Below are 21,820 nucleotides of genomic sequence, written 5' to 3' on the forward strand. Positions count from 1 at the left end.
CTCACCATGGGAAGAGCTCAGCAAAGTGTCCTCCCTGCACAGCGCTACTGCCCTGGCTTTCCAACCGACTAGAAACCAGATGACATATTCCAACAGACTTGGAAATCTTAAGATGTCAAGTGGTGACCCACCGACCTGGGAACACATCAAGGGAGAAAAACAGACTGGAAGACTGGTTTCCAGTTTGTCCTGCTCTGTCAAGATAGCAATACACATCTTTCACCTCTAAGGTCTCTTCCCACATCCCTACAGCCAACACTGTCAGTTCTTCTGACCCAAGTGAAGAAGTATCTTTAAACCTCCCAGAAACATTGAATGTCAAAAAGAGTCATCTTGCTGGGCAGGATGAATGTGGATGAAGATATGAGCGCTAAGGAAACCAGGACTGGAAATGTCTAGAAGTGCCATGGCAGCAGGGGTGTAACCTGAGTCAGATGAAGTGGAGTTTTGCCATAGACCCCAGTGCACCAAGAGCTGGCTCGTGGTCCTCCTGCTCTTAACACCTGTGAAAATGTTGTTCAGGATTACAAACCTTTAGCCTAGACAACAGGTCAAGACTGTAATGTATAAAGGCAGGGGGAGCTCTCAACTTCAGTCCACCTTCATGGGGAAATGCATAAAGGGGCTCCAGGAACAGCTCTCCATCTTCAGGGGGATGCTACTACTCCCGGAGAACAGTTTTGAAAGAAAGCTGAAGCAGATCACGTGAAATCAATGGCTAGGTCCCTGCACCCTCCAGTCCCGTGCCAGTGTAACATAGACATCCTGGATGGCAGGAGGAACCTTGCCTGATGGTGGGATACACCCTCAAAAGGCTTTCAAAGTCTGGCTGCCATGAGACGGGAGAATGGGAGACATGCTAAACTGCATGACACAAAGCTGACGTGACAGTAAGGTCAGGCGTCAGGTTGCTGAACTTGCAGGTTCCTTTAACAGCATCAAGTACCATGGGCTGGCTGCTGCCTGAACAGAAGAGGGGACATGTGGCACTGCCACATCAGGGCAGCAATTCCTTTCTGCTTGGCAGCCAGGATGTCTCCCACAACCCCTCCTGTGGGTGAAGACAACATTTCATACCTCGTTAGAGCAGCATCAAGCAACAGACGTTACCCAGTCAGCTTCCATCCTTGGAGATGCAAGAAGCTTGGATGTGAAACCAAGTGCTCTCATGAGAAATAAGACCAGACTGAAGAAATGACTGCACATCAAGTTTGAGGGGCAGGAGCTTAGCATGCCTTGGCCATGCCCCTGGCTGAGCCTCCTGGGAGCAGACAGAGCCCAAGGGTAAACGTACACCAGAAAGGTCCCAGACATGAATTCTTCACTGCGGGGTCCTCCGGGACTCTGGACTTTGCATTACTTTCCATTCTCTGGTGGCAAAGACATTCAGCACTGGAAGAAAAACCCTGCTGTTAATTATGGTGTATTTCATACCGAGTTCTCTTTCGCAAGTGGTCTGCCGAGTCTGTAATCCTCCCTGAGTCTGTAATCTACCCTCCCTGCAGCTCATCATAGACATTAGACTCCAGAAGCAGAAGATCTCTTGGTGTGTGACCATCCCATCTCCAACTTCTTCAGCTTAAGCTGGAAGAAAATTCCACCTACCCCTTTGCCTCTTGAAGGTCATGCCGATGGTTGTTGACACATATGGTTGCTTCTAACGCAGAATCTTTATAGGGGAGAATGGCATTTTGCTTGCGGACCCTGCAGTTTAACAACTCCAGGGGCTGACTCAGGCCTAAGTTACGTGCTAACTGTCTTTTTTAAACATAAGACTATGCAGAGGAAAAGCCTTTTCACTGGAGTTCTTCACACATTTCTGAGATCTGACAGTGGGACATATCTTGACAAACATGATCTCCCAAGAAGTGACTGTACAGAGACCTGGAAAGCAGCTGGCTAGAGAGGTTATGGAGTTGGCTGGAAGAGCCAAACCTTGTCCTTGCAAGCACCAGCTGCCAACAGTGAAAGTGCTCCAACTACAGAAGGGACCCAAGGAGAAGCCAACAGATTTCATATTGTACCTCCACCAAAGAACCCAAACCATTACTTTGATGATGCTGAGTGTGGTTGGGGATGGACTCAGACCGTTTCCTCCACAGGGATGCCTAGTCCTTTCCAAGTGCTTCAGCTCACCTAAATTAAGTATCAGAATTTTTTTCTTTTCTTTTTTTTTTTTTTGTAGAGATGTAAAAACTGTTGTTTTCAAGTGGAAATGCAAACTGTACACATCTCCATGTGGCACATATGTTCTTCGGAAATGTAAGTTCTCCTCTGTTTCAAGTGGAAGCTCACATCCCTCAAGCATGAGGCCCACAGTTATCATTCGTATCTCATGCCAAGAGCCACATGGCTATTGATCCATAAAGCCACCTGCAACATTTAGGGCTGGTAAGCAGCGATACCAGAGCTGAGGAGACTGGCCTAGAAATTAAGATATGGAAGTTCAGTGTAAAGATCTGTAGGATGCCAAAAAGGGGCTGGTAACTGGCAATCCTCCTCTGGACACTTCATACAGAATATATGTTTTTGCCAAGTCAATACCATTTTTCCAGGGCTCTTGTTTTTGATGTTGCTTCTTGCTTGATTTCATCTCAACCTTGGCTTGAAGCCCTGCAAAGACACTTAGTAACAGCAGTCTGCTCTCTTTGATATTGGTGCCAGAGAAGCAGGCATCTGCCAGAGCAATTTAGGCAATTCCCCAAGTCCCTCACTGGTAAGCACTGCAAGGTGTTCGGGAGCTAAGGTGGGCTGCACGTTCGCGGACACGTGCAATTTTTGTTGGCTTACCTCCTCTAGAGTCACCAGGGCATCAGCCCTGGCACATCCCATGGTCAGACAGGGTCAAGGGGAGCGGGGCAAGTGCCTGCAACATCAGGAGATAGAGAAGGAATGGCAGATAAGAAGGAATCGCCTTTTCTCTGGAAATCCTCATCAGAGCCGTGATTAGGTGAAAAAGCCAACTGGATCGGTGGCAGCTCTTGGTGGAGTTAGAAGAGAGGACCTCGATCTGAACTGGGCATGAATAGTGGATCTACAGTGTAGGACATCTCTCAGGGAGACCTGAGAGGCCCTTAAGTCAAGAAAGGGGAGCAGAGCATTTGCTATCACCCTCTGAGCCTTACGGCTAGAGCAGTACGCCAGGTCCTCGGTTCCTTCTTCACACTGCTCCCAGTCACCCCGTCCCATCTACCACCCCAACAACGTTTCCTCATTGCTCAAGAATGCAGGCAAGTTAACGAACATCAGCTCGTTCTCTGCCCCTTCCCAGCACGCGGGGAACGCTGGTTTCACCTGTCACTGTCAAACGCGAAACGATGGCGAGTATCAAAGCCAGGAGGCTTGTGTTCATTCATAAAGCCCGATCATGGTGCTGACCCAAACTTTCAGACAAACCTTCTAGCCCTAAAAAAAAGACCAGAAATTAATAACAAGCTGCTTACTCTAACTACCTAGCAATCGGCTAGTATTTCCACACTGCGCCGTAAGCTAAACAGCTCTGGTACCACGAGTAAATGGGGACGGACTAGGCTGAACCAGTGCCTGTACTTGGATAAAAACCACACTGTGTGCATCCCAGTGGACTCTGCAGCCTAAAGAATCTGTACTTGGATGCGCTGGGAAGCACAATGCCACAAAAATGTATGCAAGCAAACAGAGTAAGCAAGTCACATTTGCATCCTTTTCAAAAGAACGCAAACCTGCAGTTAGCTTCCTGGCCCTCTGTCGTCTTTTTCATTAAAGCACCAAATTCTGTGAAAGCTTTCTTCCTTCAAATGACGGATGCAGAGATACAATTCGGCTCAGCTGGAAAGCATCCCACAGCTCAGGGCAGGGTCTCACACATCGTTATTGCTATGCATTTGTTTCTGGAGTTCATCAAATTGCTATCTGCATATGTTTCATTCATACCTTTGCCAAACTAGTACAGTATGTAACATTGCCCTACTGCTGTGGGACCCTCCCAGGGGATCGTTTGCTCTGTAAAGTGTATACATAGCAAGACCAAGTTAAGGCACTATGAGAAAATTAACTGAGAAAACAGTCTGGGACTACAAAATGCACCATCCTGGTCATCTTTGCACAAGACAAGCATGCTCCGATGCGACCATTTTGCAATCAGCCTGTGAAGTATCCACACGTACACAGATACAGTCAAGGGAGTGTAATACAAGTCCAGATTCAGACAGATCCAACAGTATGGGAAGAACCAAAGAAACCCCACAGGTTAAGGAAAAAAATTCTGAAAAATAGCCCAACATAGATACAAGTTACGTAACTTGCTTAAGTTACAAGTTGCTTAAACGCCTCCACAGCAAGGGCTGGGGTGAAGAAATGCAAACACAGTTAAGGAATACCAGTACGGGGTCTACAACCCTCGTAACGTACAAAACTTTAATCTGGTGCATTTTACCAGCAGAAGCACACTCCAGCGCTTGGATCCAGAGGTCGCCCCTGTGAATCCTCCTGCAAGTACAACCCTGACATCTGGCCAGGGGCAGTTCTGTGAAATGACCTCAGGCCACCAAGGTCCACTACCAAACTGCCCAAGACTCCCATAACCATGTGTAAAAGACCACAGTAGGATGAAAGCCTGTGCTTTTCTTACCCACATGCCCCAGCTCCTGCATCACTGGCTGCAGGTCCGGGAAGGACTCATGGACATTGCACAGCAGCTGACAGATCTTGATGGCTGGGACGGATTTCTCCTGGGCTGTGCTCAGAGCTGCTTTCAAGGAGGCCTCTGAACTTTCCTTCTGAGCAGAAATACTCAGTAGCTGGAGAAGTAAGAAGAAAACATCACATGACAGAGATTTTGGGCTGTGAAAGGTCGGGATGGTCTGGGAGTGAGGGCACATCCTCCTTGTTTCATCTCTACTGCTGGGAACCTGCTTTAAGAAACCAGAAAAGAAATCCCTTTCCATACAGGTCTTTGCCCCTCCACTAATATATGTGGATGAGCTGAGAGAATTTCAGGATTAAAAAAAGTTACAACAAATTAAATTCTCAGACTTTCTGTTTTGGTATTAGCTCACTTAAAACCACCTTTCCATGGAAAGAGTGGTTCCTCAATACCTTACAGCATTACAAGCTTACCTAACTCATAAATCTGTTCTTCATACACAACTCTCTCTGGGCTTTTCTTTCACTCCCAAATCCAAACCTGCTTCAGCCAGCCACTGCAAGGAGAACCTGTGCACGCCCGTACGTACCTCCCCCTTCCAGATCTCCAACAGCAGCTAACCAGAGCAGGAATGAGCAACCACAGACTGCTCGGTGGAAAAGGCCAGCTGATAACACACAGAGCCCATTTTCCTTGCCAAAGGGAAAGCAGGCAAGGCACTCCGGGACGCTACGCAATCAGGGCATTCTCAGTGCATTTTCTAGGAGCGTTTCATTCCCATCTGTCCTGGAACAGTCAACTCAAACAGAAACCCACTCCCTGGCAGCTCTGCTTTCTCTAGGACTTCAGCACCCTTGCAGAGCTGAAACAGTTTTGCTGTGTTTGAACACCCACATTTTCACCAGCTGAGAATCTCACTGATCATTTCTTTTACCTAAAAACTCCTGCAGAATTTATATAAAATACCCAACACACTCTCACTTCAGCAGAGGGGCACCTCCAACTTTGGATGGCTTCCCCAACCTAAGTAACGTCCCCTGATTTCGGTGCACGCTAGGGCCTGTCCACCCTTCGAGCCCCGAACCATGCCGGCTCTGAGAGCATCCCTCGTACCTCTTTTACTGCTTCTGTGAGTCCTGCCTCCCCCGGAGCCAAGCCCTCCAGGTCCGCTCTCTGCTGGATGGCCTCCGAGATCAGCTTGCTGTGCCGCAGGATGATCTCGATGGCTGTGCTCTCACTGGTGGCCACTGAAGATTAAAATTAAAAGTAAAGGTATTTAAAAAACACAAAACCAAGGAGAAGCTGAAGGCCTTAGCTTTGCCCAGCCCAATCCCGAAGCTGAGCTGTTAACAGCAGGAATGACTTCTTTAGGCCACAGGAAACAGCGAACAACTACAGGCAAGCTCTGGCTACACTAATTGCAACACTGACATCCAGCATAAAACCCCAGCAGACCTCACTTCTCACTGCTTGTCCAACTTTGGGTAAAAAGATCAGGTTTTCCACAGCACATTGCTGAAAGAGACACTGACGACCTCAAAAGGCAGGCATGATTCTCCCAAGACTCAGGATTTCTTTGCTCCCCCAATTAGACATCCCATTCTGCCTTTTGCAGAGAAACAGGCATTTCTAGGGACAATTTGCCTCATCTGGGGACAGCCATGTAAAAAGCGACCGGGTGCACCATGCGCCAGAAGGGCTGGTTTCTCCGGGCTGAGCACGGAGGGGATGGAGAAGAGGAGTTCGGACGGAGGCAGCCACCCCACAGGCATCTGACTGCAGGCAGGTGAACCCCAGCTTTGTGCCCACAGGGCCAGCACACACAGCTGGCCCTTGCATAGCCAACCTCTCCTGCCCCACAGGACCACCAACCTGAGCGCTCCTCACACTTGCATGAGATTTTGGCAAGAATTTTTTGGGGAAAAGCAGAGTTTAGGTTTTAAAGTAGGAAAACTCAAAGCCAGAGGCCAAGGCTCTGGAGAGGACAGGGTGGTGGCTGCACACAGACCTCTGATGAAACCCATGCTTTCAGTCTGATGGGCCTCCAGCTGGTTATTAGCGCAGGATGGTGGCCAGCTCTCAAAAGGCTTGCTCATTACAAAACCTGAAGGCACAGAACCACAAGCAAAGCAGCAGTGCTTGTGGACAGAAGTGCTTTTCCAACCAGTCCACTGTTTCACCGAGGACATGGGTGTTGAGACCCGCTGGAAGAAAAGAGGCTCCTGGCCATGGAGAGGGTGAGGAGTTAGAAAGCAGCTCCTGCCAGCAGCAGGAGCTCAGGGAGAGCGTAGGGGGACACCAAAGCCGTTACCTGCTTGGAAGAAAAACTCTGCGCCAGGTTGTTTCCGGATCTCCTCCATGAGCAGGTTCAGCGGTGCAGGTTCCCGCACAGCCAGCAGCAGCTGCCAAACGGCAGAGACCGACAGAGACCGCTCCTCCAGCGCCGCCGACGCCAGGGAGGCGAAACCACCAGGCTCACGCTTCACAACCCGCTCCATCGCCTTGGAAAGACCCACAGTGAGGCACTAACAAGGGACCCCGTCCATCTGCCCTGCGTCATGCTAAGCCACGACCGTGGCTCACCCCAGACCCAGCTTTCCCTTGCTTCTGCCCTGCTAAAGACCTGGCTCATGGTACAACTCAAGCAGTGACGGCTTTGAAGCCCAGCCCTTCACCCAAACACATCAGCCATTTCCTCGACTCGCTCCAAAGCTGAGCATCTCGCCTCAGTGCCCAAATCAGCCACTCTTATTGCCAACCTTCAGCTTCATACACATTACCCGCTTCACTCCCGCAATGGGATGCTAAGGAATCATTAAACCAAGTCCTGCTGGAGGACTGCCCCAAACCAAGCCATGACACGTAGTAAATCAAGTCCTCAGGACTTGATAGGGATCCCAGATGGGGATTAAAGCTCAGTATCTACTTGCACACATGCGGGAGACTGCTTACCTCTCTCTCAGCAGGAGCCAGGCTCTGTGCAGCAGAGATGCCCTGCAGCAGCATCTCGGTGTCTGTCAGGAGCTCCCCTAACTTTTCTCGGTATCGTCTCAACAGTTTGGCTCCATAATCCTCTGGGCTCCATTTGGCTGAATGCAAGTGAATGAAAATAAGAACAGCTCAGCTTGCAGCATCTTCCCAAAGGGCATCAGAGCTACGGGAGACTGAAAAAGCCAAGGCAGCCCTTTCTCCCCGGGTCACTAATGCTCGAGGCCTTACGCTCAGGACACTTGGATTCACCTTCAAGCAGAGGATGAACATGACAAATCAGAACTTGTCCAAATCAAAGACAACACACAATATCCTCTGCCCATACCTGCCTACAGAAATAGATCTCTGGACCCCAATGCCTTCCAAGTCTCAGTCCTGGCCTGAGCCCAGAAGAAGAAAGTCTCAGTTTTCAGCCACGTTCACCAGGTAAACATGTGGCCCTATCTGTGAAGACAACACCTCAAGATGTTCATCAGCCTCTTCTGATGCCCTGGAACCAAGGAGACCTCATTACTGACTCTTAATTGTAGTTTCATTGAAAGAGAGTCTTTGATCCACTCCACTGAGAAGGAGCTCTGCAACATGCTCTGTCTCAGAAGTGTATGACTATCAAACATACTAACAGTCTACAAACATCCAGGTGGTCCAAGGTAATCCAGAACTTAGCGGGCTGAGTTGTCCTTGATGAAAGTGTCAAGGAAACACAAACCAGACTTGCGATTGCAAAGCGGCACTAACACCCTTTTCTGTCCCTTACACCAAAAAAAGGCAACTTTAACCTCATTCCTTCCCCCTCCCATATCTAATTCCAAGCTGGGTCTGCCCTGATGAATCCGAGAAACGACGACTCTAGAGTAACGCCACAACCCTTTAAGGACAGCCCAGTATCAGGACGCAATGGACTCATTCAAGAAAGAGGAACAGTGTTTATTCAGGATAATGAAGAGACTTGGACAGAATACACTGTGTACTAAAAGTAATATAGGATTGTACTTGTCACCAGATTAGTTGATAAATAAAACTGGAAGTTGCTAAATAGACGAATCTGAAAAGGATTTTTTTCACTGTTGGAGTTACTAAATTGGAGAAGATGCATAGTTATACTTTTGTAGGAGAAACCAAAACAAAAACTGTAGTTCATCCAAGACATCTGTGCATGTTTTTTGTTTGTGTGCTTAGGTCTTTTAATCATTTTGGTTCAGTACCAAACAGAACAACCTCTTATTTGCACAGCACTACTTGGGAGAAAAGCAGCTAAATACACACAGCTTGGTGAAAAGAAAAGACAGTCTCTGGGACCCAGAAGGCATACAGTGCCAGTTAAGAAGAGAAAGCTCTCCAGGATGGAGAAGGAGGCAATGGCAGGCTGTGGGAATAATCAATGGAAGATTTTTGAGCTAATATGAAAAACTCCCTGCACAAAGACTTCTTGGAGACACAAGTCTGCTCCCTGGCAAAGCTAAGGGAACCTCATTAAGCACTTGAGCTCCACAGGGTTTAGGTATGACTTGGATGTGCCCCACGTGGGCTGGTTTACAAATAAAAATATTTTCCTCATTCTCCCATCGGAATGCTTCTGATTTTATTACACAAATTCGAGTTGCTATGAATGCCCTCTCAGCTCTGCTGCCGTACCAAGGTGAGCTCCGTAGCCAGAGCGTGCCCTGCACGCTCAGTACAAGACGTCCTCCTTTCTCTTTGCAGGACAGCACAGGACATCAAAGGCTACCATCGGTGGCTCAAATCATTCCCTCCCTCTTCATTTCCACGATAAGAAATATTTGTGCTTCTGTTTGTTCAAGCTGCAATTTGAGGCAATTCAGCTCTGTGTAATTAAGGAATGCTCCTCCTTGGAATGGGTATTACCACTAGATAATTAACCATGTTGGGAATCTGGTGTTTCAAGAAAGCAATCTTGCTTAACAAATGACAAAGCAAGCTGCCTGTCGGGAACGTTTGCTACGGAGGAAATTATCAGCATTATGAGCACAGTTTTGCTTTCTATTAAACACTCATTTACATTTCACTGCATGCTAATTTAGTTTTTAATTTTTAAGTAACTTCAGAGCTGCTGAAATTCGCCTCTATCCGAACCGCGCAGGGGTGTGCCTAAACCCACCCGAACTAGGGAGGCTGTCCCACCAGTCGAAAGATGAGGGCTCCTGAGTCCCTGAACCACCATAGGCGGGCAATAAACAATAAAACCCCACTAAAACAAAAAGGAGGGGACTAGCTGTCCAAGATAAGGATGTCTAATGGGGACACTAAGTGCGAGACTCCCATCAGCACAGGAGACCACAAGTCCACGATCACGACATGCAGAAACACTGCCTGGATTTAGGAGAAGAGCACAGCCCAACTAAATTTTCCTACAATCCCTCAATCACAAGGAATTCACCAAGACAGCAGCCAGGTAAAGACATCGCCTGTATTTAATGTCAAGACATCTATGACTTTGGGGAAGTTTGAGGTACTTGCTTTCAAAGCCAGGAAGTACCATGAGTTAAGTCACCTATAGACCAGAGTTGTTAAAGATGTCTACACCTATGAAGTGTTTATTATGTGAAAATTGTTCTTTTTATTACGAAGACACATGCTGCTGCTTTTAAGTGACTCAAAATCAAGAAGTAATTTGAAATGGAGGGAACAGTTCTCCCTTTTTCCAGATATGACATCCCAGTTTCTACCCTATCAGTGTCAAACTCAAGGAAGGAGCCCAACAGGCTTCTGCCCAACACTCCTCATTTCATTGCAAAGCAGGGGCCTTCTTGCTGGCATAGTCTTCCTACGCCTGTGCTCCCAGACCATTTTTGTTTGCATAAAATGGCCATCCCTTTCCCTTACATGAAAGGAAGATTATAAGAGCACGCTGAGGTCCAGACAAACATCCAAACTTCCTGGCGATTCCTGAACTGAGCCCCCAGGCTCTGAAGTTTAGTGCACCCATACCTTTGCCATCAGAGACATCTGCTGTTGTCGTCAAGTGGTCTAGCAGAAGGTGGAGACCGGGGAATGATGCTTTCACAGCCCCCAGAAGTTTGACCAGACTTTCTGCTTTCAGGGTTTTCTCTTCATCCACCTTCCTGAGCAGATTGTCCATGGCTTCCCTCTGAGAGACGCCTTCACAGCAATCCAAAACCACCTGCGACGAAGAAACAGCCAAGAACCTGTGTTTGTAAGAGCTTCCTACAAACTCCTGGAGATGAACAGAGATCAGAGAAACAGTAAGAGTATCACAGTGCACAGCACTGCAATAAATCCATATTCGCTTCTTCCCCTAATTAGATTAATTGGGAGATGTTACAGGGTGCTAGTTACAGGAACATCTAAACACGCCCCAGGTATATCCGACATGTGTCACCTTGAAAACTACCCTGGTGGGTTCTTCCACCAAGTCTAGCCTTGGAAGTGGCTGACAAGCAAAAAAAAAAAAAAAAAAAACAACCAAACATTTTTTCAAAGGGAAGGGAAAAAAAAAAAACACAACACCAAAAAGACTTAAACACAGGATTCAAAATAATTTTTCATTTAGTATTTTTAGCAAATACTTTTTAAATTGGCAGTCTCTTTTCCCGTCTCCCCGATTTTTCTGCTTGTCATCAAAAAAAAAAAGACTCTCGTTATTTAAATAAGCATCTTATTAATTGAATGATTATATCTATGATGAGGTCACATGAGACATCTCTTATGTGAGATGCAATCAGTGTAGCTTGGAAAAGCTCTGGTATGCCAGTAGAGTACCTACAAGGCTCCTACAAGGGAAAGCCAGTCGACAAATACAGGTGGACCTCCTCTCCGCAAACACTGCCGTCCTAAGCGTTTGAAATGTAGGACTGGCAGAAACCCTGTAGTCACCAGCCCAGTTCCCTGCTGTCATAAGCACTACACTACACAGTCCCATTAATAAAATTATTAAGATCTGTCCTAAAACTAGTTACATTTTTGCTCCCTTTCCCCTCATTGGAAAGCTCTTCCACAGTCTCATTCCCCTGTTGATCCTTCTAATTTTCAGCTTAAATTTATTCATGGCCAGCGTATACCCATTTGTTCATGTGCCAACATTATCTTTTAGCTTAAAAAGCTCTTCTAAACTCTCCAAGGTGTTTACCCTACCCTTCCTCTCCAATTTCTTTATAAGAGCACGATCGTATTCCCTTCTCAGTCTTCATTTCACTGTCTAAATAAGGCAGCTCCTCTCATAAAACACCTTCTCCACTCCCCTGATCTTATGACTGCAGATCTGTCTCTGCTTCAATACAAATTCACCTTTTTTGAACAAGACTGGAACTGCACACAGAAATTTCAGATGAGGTCTTTATTCTTAGTTCTCCTTACTGCCTCTAAACGCGTGCCCTTCACTTTATACTACCACGCCATTCAATTCTCACTACTCAGCTCCCCAGCCGTGTAATTCTTCTCCCTCTTGCAAATCCTCCTCTGTGTGGACAAAAGATCCCAGTTTTGCTCATCAGCAAGTTTTGCTAAGCATGCTTTGATATTTTTGCGTCAATAACATTAGTGTTAATATTAAGTAAGTGCCGAGAATCCCACTGGTAACCTTGCTCCAACCCGTCAGTCATGCCTTTGGCACAATCTGTAGTTACCTCCCAATAAGATACCTCCTTTTTTAATATCACCGCTTCCTCTGGTTTAACAATTTCCTCACATGGAATTCAAATGCTTTGCTCACGTCTAGATTGAGGCAGAAAAACCCATTTTTATCTCATCAAATAAAGATTCCAGGTCAGGCAGAAACAATTTAGTTGAACACCCTTTGCTGCATTTTATCCCATTTTTTTGCTTACACCCAACGCTTCAGGTACACACCTCCTCCAGCCTGCTCAGCACGTATTCCTGCACACCCACAGGGCCGGCTGCCTGGATCACCTCTCCCACGTCTCTCCTGGTCATCAGTTGTAGGAACCACTCTCAACTTGGAGAATACAGTAATAAACTTTGCTGTCGCTCCCATAGCCACGTCTCAGCTCCTCCAGCCTGCTGGGGGATGCCCTGAGTTGTGGTTTCACTTCAGCTGCAGGAAATTTCTGTTTCCATGTCTCTCCTGCATTTGTCCCTAGGCTCAGTCGCGAGTTTGAGGGTCATCTCATAGTTCTTTTTCTTTACTTGATCAGACAAACATTTGTTGCTTGTCTCAATATAGGCTGCGATGCCCAGCAGCCTGATGTACCGAAGACTCTTCATCCCTCTAAAGTACATTTCTTTGCCTGTCAGACATTTCAGCCATTCCTTGCAGGTCCCAATACTCTTCCTCAAGTTATTCACTCACTCAGGTCTGTAACCTCTCATACAAATTCTCCTCTCTTGTTCAGGATGCAAACTTCAGACAGTTCTCCTACCTTTAACATAAAAGAAACTAATCCAACAGCTCCTCCTGCGCTCTTACGAGCAGCTGATCTCATTAATTAGTTTTTCTCATTTCTAAAAATCTGTTCTTTTATAGCCAAAACACTGTTAGTGAACCTGTTGACATATCCTCCCATCTAATTCACACTGAGCTGACTCTGGACCGCTCACTCTGAAGTCTTCTTTTAAGAGAACACAGAAAGGGGTACAAGAGCAGCATCCTTTCGGGGAGCTCACGCTGTACCCTACCACCGCTCCCAGGCAAGTGTCAACAGGCGCAGAAGCGATGCCCCTGGCAGGGGAGATGCGGCGCGGACATTTTGAGACTCATTTTGACAACACCAGGCGAGACAGTCAGAAAACATCCCCCCATTCTGCTCGCAGCAGGACTTCTCTGTCCCCCAGCGTGGCCAGTTAAGGTCGCTCCTACAACAGCCAGTAGCCTTGCCTGTGTTGTCACTGATCCCTGTCCTAGCTCTGCAGCAGCTCGGTTTGAGCATCAAGCTGTGTAGGCACTGGAGCCAAAGGGGGGGAAAGCACAGAGCTCAAAATACCCAAGTCCCCTCTAGAAGAGAGCCTGGACAGAAGGAGAGGATGGATGCTCGTAGCAGCTACTCCGACGCTCCAGGTTCAGGGCTGTACTGTGGACTGGTCGCTCTGAACTCTGCAATGACCTAAGCCATGGGACACCACGCATGAGAGGTTACCTGCTCTTCCTTTGTATCCAAGTTTATTTCTTTTAAGTGATAATCTGCATCCAAGCCACCCCCCAAATCCTCCACCCTACCTCCCCACATCACAGAAACACTGTTAAGCCTCAAAAAATAGAAATGTAAGGTAGTTCCCCAGAAAAACAGTGATTTACAAAGGGGCTTGGCAACACATCACGTACTGGTTTTCGAGCAAAGAAAATCAGACTTGCTCCAAGCATAGCTTGGACCAGGCACAGAAAGAAGCCAGCTGCCTAGGAAAAAGGCTGTTACACATAAAACTCACGCTCGTCTTGCTGAATGTGTAGGTAATACGGCAGTGACTGTGAGAGGGAAAAGGAAAGCCTTTATGGCTTTATGAACCCTTGGAGAACTAGATCCTACCCCTGCCAGCGCAGACCTCTCATGCCATGCTGGATGAACCAGGTAAGATGAAACCTTCAGAGGTGGCTGCTAATTCCATGTTTGCTTTCCCAGTACTGCACCTGAGACACCAGAGATCTCAACTGCACATACGCCACAGGCCCACTGTTTTAATCAGTTTAACTTCTGAAATAATTAAGCACTTTTCCACTTGTCTGGAGGGAAAAAAACCCAAACAAATAAACCAAAAGAAAAAAAGAGGGAACCTCCCACGGTCAGCCTACACTTGGCAATTTCCACCTTATTTTCCTGTGCCACAGCAGGGAAAGCGCGATGCACCCAGCCTCACCGGAGCGCTCCCCAAATACGTCTGTTATTTGCTGGGAACCCATGGGCTAAAACAAGAGCACGAAGGGATCCCATAGAGAGGAGAAGGATTTTGCATTCGGAGCAGGGTTTGGAGGCTCTGCAGCAAACGGAGCATAGAGCGACTGAAGAAGATAAAAAGAAATACTGAATAACGCTACCCCTTCACCAAACAAGGCGGGGGTCCCGTAGTATATGATGATGCAATTAAAGGCTGGATCCTGTGCCCAAGGGGCAGAATTATGAGGGCAGAACGGTCTCGGTTTGTGGTTGGTTTGTTTGTTTTTTTAAAATGGGAAGGGAGATTAAAAATGGCTGCATTACAACCATCTAATTTCATGAAGAAAAAAAGAAGAGTCCAGGGAAAAGGTGCAGCCTTTAGAAGAAAGGCCGCACAGCAACATGAACAGGTATATATGAAAAATGCTAATCTCCCCACTGCTGATGCAGCTTTCGCGGCCAGGAGCTCAGCTCCAGGCACCCCCGCGCGGGTCTCTGCTGACAGCCGCAATATCCCCAGCAGATGCCGAGTCCTTTGCTGCGTTCACGCCTCCCTCTCGCATCCCCATTCCAGGCTCAGCCATGCTGCTTTCAGAGGGGAAAATTCATCAGCCGCCAGTCACACCCTCGCCCACCAGGACAAGGCGGATGCCTCTGTTGGCAGCACCTTCTCCGGCCCTCCTGCACCAAGCTGCGCCCGTACTCAGGGATGCTCCACGCTGGACACTTGGTCAGGGACAGCGTGCAGGCGAGCAAGACGTTATTGAGGGACTTACAAGACGGGCAGAGGTTCTCAGCCTGCCTGTCATGGCTCTGGTCAGGCTCACTCAGACAGAAAGCAGACATCATTCATGCCACTGAGCACAACAGTGCTTTCCACTCGCTATAATCCTGCGTCAGGGGAACTAACTGATGTGACAAACTAGGACAGGAGGTCTGCACGCTGCGTGCTGAACGCAGCGCGCTAGGGCACCCTGCAAGCTTCAGCTGCGCAGGCAGGGTATAGCCGGCTCCCCCCAAAATACAAAGAAAAGCAGGTTATACACAATATTTTGTCCTCTATGACTTCTGCAAATCAGCATACATAATGCAATAGCTTACAGGAAAGCAACAGTCCTCCTCACCAACTGCTGTATTCAACACATCAAAAAAAAAACAAAACAAAACAAAACTGTCAGTGGATGTGCTACTCTTGCAGGCAACTGTGTGATAACAGTTAAAGAAAAGAGTTAAAGCTGGGAGAGTCAGCTGAAAGGTCAGCTGATGACCACGTACGTAAGGACGTAACCGGCAAGCAGGCAGCACAGAGGTATTAGCGGTTCTGCTGAAACCAAACTCTACTACAGAGCCTTCTCTGGGCTCACAAAAAGGCATTTTCAGGGCCCAGGAGGAATACCAGGCACCTCCTCTGCCCCAGGCTCCGCTTGCGGGGCAGACTGACACTGAACCAGGCAGTGCTCGTCCTGGTCTTGCGGCTGCCTTCGCAGCTCGGCTTTCACCATTCCCACAGTTCAGCGCAGAAGGACCTGGGACAACACGCACGTGCAGTCCGTGCTGTGCAAAAGGGCGGTGAAATTGCCAGGTGAGGCTAGCACATCACTTGGCAAACCATGCAGTAAGACGGTGCCTTGCAGACACACACACCCCCCACCTCATCCACAGAGGTTTCCTTATTTCAGGTTTTTTTTTTTACCCGCTTCTCCAAGGCAGTCAGGAATCCCTCTTCTGCCGCCTCCAGGAACTCTACGATGGGGCTCAGCTGTGTCACGCTCTGGATCAGCTCCTCCTTGCATCCCAGCAAGCGAGCGGTCAGCGTCTCTCCCTCGACTGTGCTCTCTGGGGGGGAAAAGGATTCAGAAACACAAGAGAAGAAACAAGTCAGTCTGAAGGAACTGACAGGCTCCTGAAGCGAGTAAGACTCTGTGAAAGATCTAAGTGAATAGCAAAGCTCATCCCAAGCACAAGCAGCAGAGGAAAACCACTTTACTATTCTCTTTAAACTCTATGAAAGGAAAACGTCTCATTTATCTAACAGAGCACAAAGCCATAAAGCAAGCTGGAGGTTAACACCAGGTTTGCAAGGCCACTGCTTTGTGTCAGACTCAAGTAAGAAAGGAGCTTTCAGTCCTGAGGCTCAGCTGTGCTCCGTCCCACGCTGGCTGCGCAGCCATCGATCCAGCCCTCCAGGCAGCGACGGGGAGAGCCCTGCGCTGCCGCACCCCGCTGCTGCGGGACGGGAACACTCCAGGATCTTGGCCAGCACACGGTAAATCTCCTGCATCCCAGTAAGGATACAGGGTTTCTGGAGACCTGCTTTGCCTGTAAGGTTGCCTGCTCACTTTGCTAGAGGCTGCACCCACTTCTGTACCTGTTTGCTGCAGGGCTTCTCCGCTGCCCCCTTCCCTCTCCAGCAAAGCCGCTCTCAGCTTGGGATTCGCGTCTTGAAACAGCTTCAGTAAAGAGAGGAGGGTCTGAGCAGCCAGGGGCCGAGCATCCTTCACTTCGCTCAGCAGCTTCTTGAACACCGACTCTTCCCCTGCCTCTGCCAGACAGGCAACCAGGGCCTACAGCAGGACAGGCAGACACAGAAGGTTTTAATAACAGAGTCAACTGCCCTACGCAAACCGACACAAAAAGCAGAATACTGGGGTGTTGTTCCAGGGACAAAAAATTAAACAAAACAAAAAAATAACCACATAGACACACACCGCTGAACTCGAGCTCTGGTCCGCGGCCACCGGCCCCAGGAAGGAGGGCAGCAAGCCCTGCCTGACAGCTCTTATCTTTACAGCAAGTCCCACAAACTGGAGCTGGTTCCAGCACCAAAAATCTCTTCATTTCTTCCCCTAACAGCCAAATGTCAATAAGTCTAAGAGACCTAATAAAACCGGGTTTAAACACCATTACTTTGGAAGCCCAAGGCCAGGGCAGGGGATACTAGATTTCACTGCAGAACAAGGAGAGATCACTTGCACAGAAAGCAGAGAGCATTTTAAGCGGGACTTTCAGGAATCTCCATCCTCAAGTCATGATGGAGCTGCGTCTCCTCAAGAAAGCTTTGGAGAGGAGGCACGCAGCCCTGAGTGTCGTGGGCTCTCAGCACGCCGGGCAATCATGCCCAGAGCTCCAAAATCCACTCCAGTGACCTGAAACAGCAACCAGAGGCAAACATGCCTGCACAGTTATGGAAATAAAAGGAAAAGAAATAAGCTGTAACTCTTGCTCCCATTTCCCCAGAGCCCTTTAACGCTGTAAACATTGCCCCTAAAGACACACGCTCCCCAGCTCTCCAGGAGAGATGCCAGCCTTTCAGAGCAGGCGTCCTTTATTAGAGACTCCAGGGATGCTATAAAAGTACCTTTGAAGTGGAGAGCTTAGCCCAGCTCCAGAGAGCGCGGCCATTTTCTGCTGTCATTGTCATTTTTATTTCTATGATAAAAAAGACTGAATGCAACTGCTTGGGGCCGCACCAGGGGGATGATGGACTTGCTTTTCCTAGCAGGTGTAAATGCTCATATATTAGGGCAGCATGACAGTGCAATGACCTATTGCAAAGCGTATCCACAGAGGGGAAGCTGCAGGAGTCCCAGCTCTTACCCGCTAACGGCATTTTTCCTGCCGAACAGAGAGACGTGGACATGAAGGGCTCTGTTATAAAGGAAGAAAGAAGATGCCGCAGACGTGCTGAAGAGCAAGCTTAAAGGTATTTTTTTTTAATGCAAACATTAATTTGTAATGAGACTCGATAACCAGATCATGTTTGTTCTCAAGTTGGCATGCCTGGCCCCTTCCAGATCAAAACGATCCTGTAAAACACAAAATATCTTGACTCTCACCATCCTAAAGGTGCTCAGCACCCTGCCAAATACATGGTTTTACTAATATGGATGAAAAGTAGCTTGTAGTGTTGCAATATTTTTTTTCTTTCTAATTTTTTTTTTTTTTAATTAAAATCAGCACAGCATTGCTACCCAGAGCTCCAGATAACATCCCTTCCTCAGTGCGTGGTTTTGGCTAATGGAAATGAGTTGTCAGAAACTGAAAGGCTCTGCTATTTATAGTCCCTTTCTGGAAGACCTTTCCTTGGACACATTGCTCAGGGGGAACAACAGCCTTTTAGCATTGTTTTGAAAGAGCACACAGCGCATTTTAGACTTACTTTGAAGCACTAACAATTCCCAAAGATCCTGGAAAAAATGGAGAAATACCAGTATTAGCCGGAATCCCAGCTTCCACTTAGTCATAATGTGCCCACACATTACAGCCTGACCCGTTAGGCTTTCACTGCTTGGGACACCTGCAAAACCCTTCATGGCCAAATTGGCGCAAATTAGCACGCATCCAGCATCCATGGAGGAAGAGATGGGCTCTCTGAGCAGGGAATCCTGCTCACCAAGATCCATCTTAAGCTTGAGCTGTGCCACCAAACAGGTTCAATGTCCACCAAGAAGCTGGGTCCCAGTTGAGGGTGTCAGGCCTGGTGGCCACAGCACTGCTAACTCAGTAGCCCAGTACCGCGATGGTCAAACACCACAAAACAGCCCTCCCAGGTCATCTCAAACCTCCCCATGTCCACAGCAGCCCCAAGGCAAGCTCTGAACAGGAACCTCTGCAGGTAACGCTGCAGGAGGTAGGTCTCCTGTCTCTGTATCATCTCCACATCTTCCACATTTTTCCAGATTTCCTTCCTAACACGATCAATTCCTGTGTCTCTCTGCCCCACCACAGGACCTCTTGCTCTGCCCCATTGCTCCTTATTATCTTCTGCTCCTTCCGACGTCCCCTGCCGCTTTGGCTAGGAAGATGCATCAGGCTGCTCAGGCAGAGCCACAACCTGCTTGGCAAGAGCTGAGTTAGCGCTGTGTCCTCCCAGCCAGGCCCTAACCTCACACCAATCCACAACACTTGGAGGGAACAGTGCCTCTGGGATCCCACCTCCCCTTCCAACGTGATCGTGAGATTCAGTTTTTCTGGGTGGGGACAGGGATGCCCAAAGAGCAGCTGGTGGCTGGGCTGGACCCTGAGCCTGGGCTGGGCTCAGCTGGTGTGCCATCCCGAGGGAGGTCCTGGGACATGGAGAGGACCTCAACCAGATGGGCAAGTAATGCACATCCCACCCGAGAGCGCAATGGCCCATAACCGAGACTAAAGAGGGATGTGGGGAGAGAGGGAGGGAAGGGCAGCGTGGCCACTAGCCTCTTCCCTACAAGTGGGCGAGCAGGGTTATGGTTTTTCATGCCTTATCCATGCTCCTGCTCACACCGTGAGAGCATGTTTCAGCAAAAAGCCACTTTAGTGACTGAGTGATCTCCCTCAAGCATCAGCTTTAAAGCGAATGTGAGCACCCAAAGGGTGGTGGGGAGGGATCTGCAAGAGACCGGCTGGAAAGTTATGGGGTTTAGGGTGACAGAAAAAGCTAGCTCCCTTCAGATCCCTCCCTCACAAGCCGAGGCACGTTCAGTTACAAGACACCCCTGAACGTGGTAAATCCTGTGCTCGTACCTCAACGCCACCTCCATTCCCTGAGGAAAGCTGCACTGGCCGTTCATCGAGCTGCAAAGTCCCCAACCACAGGAGGCTGGGCACCGCAGGGCAACTTCCAGAGACATAATCATCAGTCCCCTGTGAACACAAGCTGCTTTGGTTTTTTTTATTTTTGATGTGCATAAGGTGAAAAAAATACAAAAAAGCCATTGGAAACCTGCACAGACGCCGCTGCCCACAGCGCCGGTGGCATGGACGGCACAGGGACTGGCTCTACACATCTGGACTGCAGGGAAGCTCGTAGGCTGTGACTGTGTCATGAAGTCTATCAGCTGTCACTGTGCATGCCATAATCAGAGAAAAACTAGGTTCCCTTTTCTGGTTCAGGTATCTGAAGTGCTTTTTTTTTTCCAAGGCTGCATTTGTACGTGACTGATGAGGGAGACCTCAGTCCCAGGAAGGCTCTGTGGAGAACGCTGGCCCCTGCTTGCTCCACACAACAGGAACAAAAGTTCAGCCCAAACTTCCACACAAGTACACCAGAACAGGGGGAAAAGTTTTCCAGCTCTGCCACCACGAAATAAAACCCTCACAACCTATCACTCCTAATCAGGATGCAGAAGATAATGGGAAACTTCTTTCTTCTGCTGCATCCAGAAATCCCTGCAGCTGCAAACGAAGGACGACAATAATTGCACAGGCCCATAGGCAATGAAAATGATCCACAAGCACAGTGACATTTATTCTGCGCGGGAGAATCAACGCTCCCCCACTTCATCTGAACATCTGAAAGTAGAGGGAACAAATGAGCTGTGCAATAATTTGAATTGAGTTTCTCTAAGAGAGCACAGGAAGATAAGACTTGACACCAGCAAAGCTCTCCTACGCTTCCCCAAATTACTGCAATTTCAGTCTTGTTCTCATTTCCAAGCAGGTTTCATCCAGGCCAGAACCAAATTAGATAGGAATAGTTTATGTGAGATACACAGAGACTCTAAAACAAAAAACAACCCCAAAAATCACATCTCCCTACACAGAAAAGCAATGCATCCGCATTTTTCAGCCCAGGGAGCAGAACATAACATCAAACTTAGAGAGAAGCAACAATTCTCACAAAAGCAAGCCCTGCACCACAAATCTCCTTGGGGAAAAAACCCACAACCTAACAAATCTCCACTGGAGGTAGCAGAAAATAAGGCAGCAACCCCGGAGGGGAGCAGACAGGACCACGGCGGGGAACGAGGCACCCACGCAGGGACAAGCTCACGAGCAAAGGAACAGAAGTACAGAGGCTACGTCCAAGGCAAAACGCCACTGAAACCAGAGGAGCCTAAACACCAGGACAGCCTCGGTGTCAACAGGCAGGCTTGCAAAACCCCCACGAACACCCGCAAGCCCCCACGCTGCCCAGGCTTTGCTGTCCAAAACGCATCGCTGCTTGCCTGTAGAGATAAGCCACCCACGAAAGGCTCCTGAGCAGAAGAGGGATGCGCACAAGGGATGGGAGATCTCCCCTGCGGCAGGGCAAGCGTGCCCAGCAAGACTGCTTAGTGCAAAGAAACGGCATCTCACCGGCTTCCAGACCGTCTTCTACTTGCCCCGAGGCACCTAAGAGACTTCAAGCAAAATAATACAAAAAAGGGGAGTGGAAAAAAACAAAAAGGAGAGAAAAAAAATCTACTGATGTCTACCACTGGCACAATCTCAGCCTTAATTATGCATCCCGAGCTGGGCTCTTTGGAGCTGAACTTGCACTTTAAGCATGACACTAAAAACACACCGCTGTGTTTCCCCCGAAGAAAACACCGGGCCCTTGGGGGAAAAAGCTACTCCACCTGCTGGAAACGGAACCCAGGCTCCGTGCTGGTGCCCACAGGTCCTGCGTGTCCCAGAGGGGAGCTCAGAGAGGGACAGTTCT

At 48.4% G+C, this 21,820-nt stretch overlaps 1 protein-coding gene across 11 annotated transcripts in view; it reads right to left on the reverse strand.

Annotated features, from left to right (window-relative positions):
* The window catches only part of ZBTB40 (zinc finger and BTB domain containing 40), a 60,357-nt gene that overhangs the window by 26,844 nt on the left and 11,693 nt on the right, over window positions 1-21,820 (reverse strand). For all 11 annotated transcript variants that reach the window (XR_015704372.1, XR_015704371.1, XR_015704370.1 and 8 more), the window contains 7 exons: window positions 16,787-16,982; window positions 16,112-16,254; window positions 10,565-10,757; window positions 7,577-7,713; window positions 6,936-7,125; window positions 5,738-5,871; window positions 4,610-4,778 (listed from right to left, as the gene is read on the reverse strand). Coding sequence is in view for 7 of the 11 variants with exons in the window: in XM_087755697.1 (XP_087611823.1) it covers window positions 4,610-4,778; window positions 5,738-5,871; window positions 6,936-7,125; window positions 7,577-7,713; window positions 10,565-10,757; window positions 16,112-16,254; window positions 16,787-16,982 (1,162 nt within the window). In the remaining 4 variants the exon portion in view is untranslated. The remainder of the gene's footprint in view (window positions 1-4,609; window positions 4,779-5,737; window positions 5,872-6,935; window positions 7,126-7,576; window positions 7,714-10,564; window positions 10,758-16,111; window positions 16,255-16,786; window positions 16,983-21,820) is intronic.

This window comes from Nipponia nippon, unplaced genomic scaffold (genome assembly GCF_047370975.1).
Source record: "Nipponia nippon isolate SJK-2023a ecotype South Korea unplaced genomic scaffold, ASM4737097v1 scaffold_19, whole genome shotgun sequence".
Classification (NCBI taxonomy): domain Eukaryota; kingdom Metazoa; phylum Chordata; class Aves; order Pelecaniformes; family Threskiornithidae; genus Nipponia; species Nipponia nippon.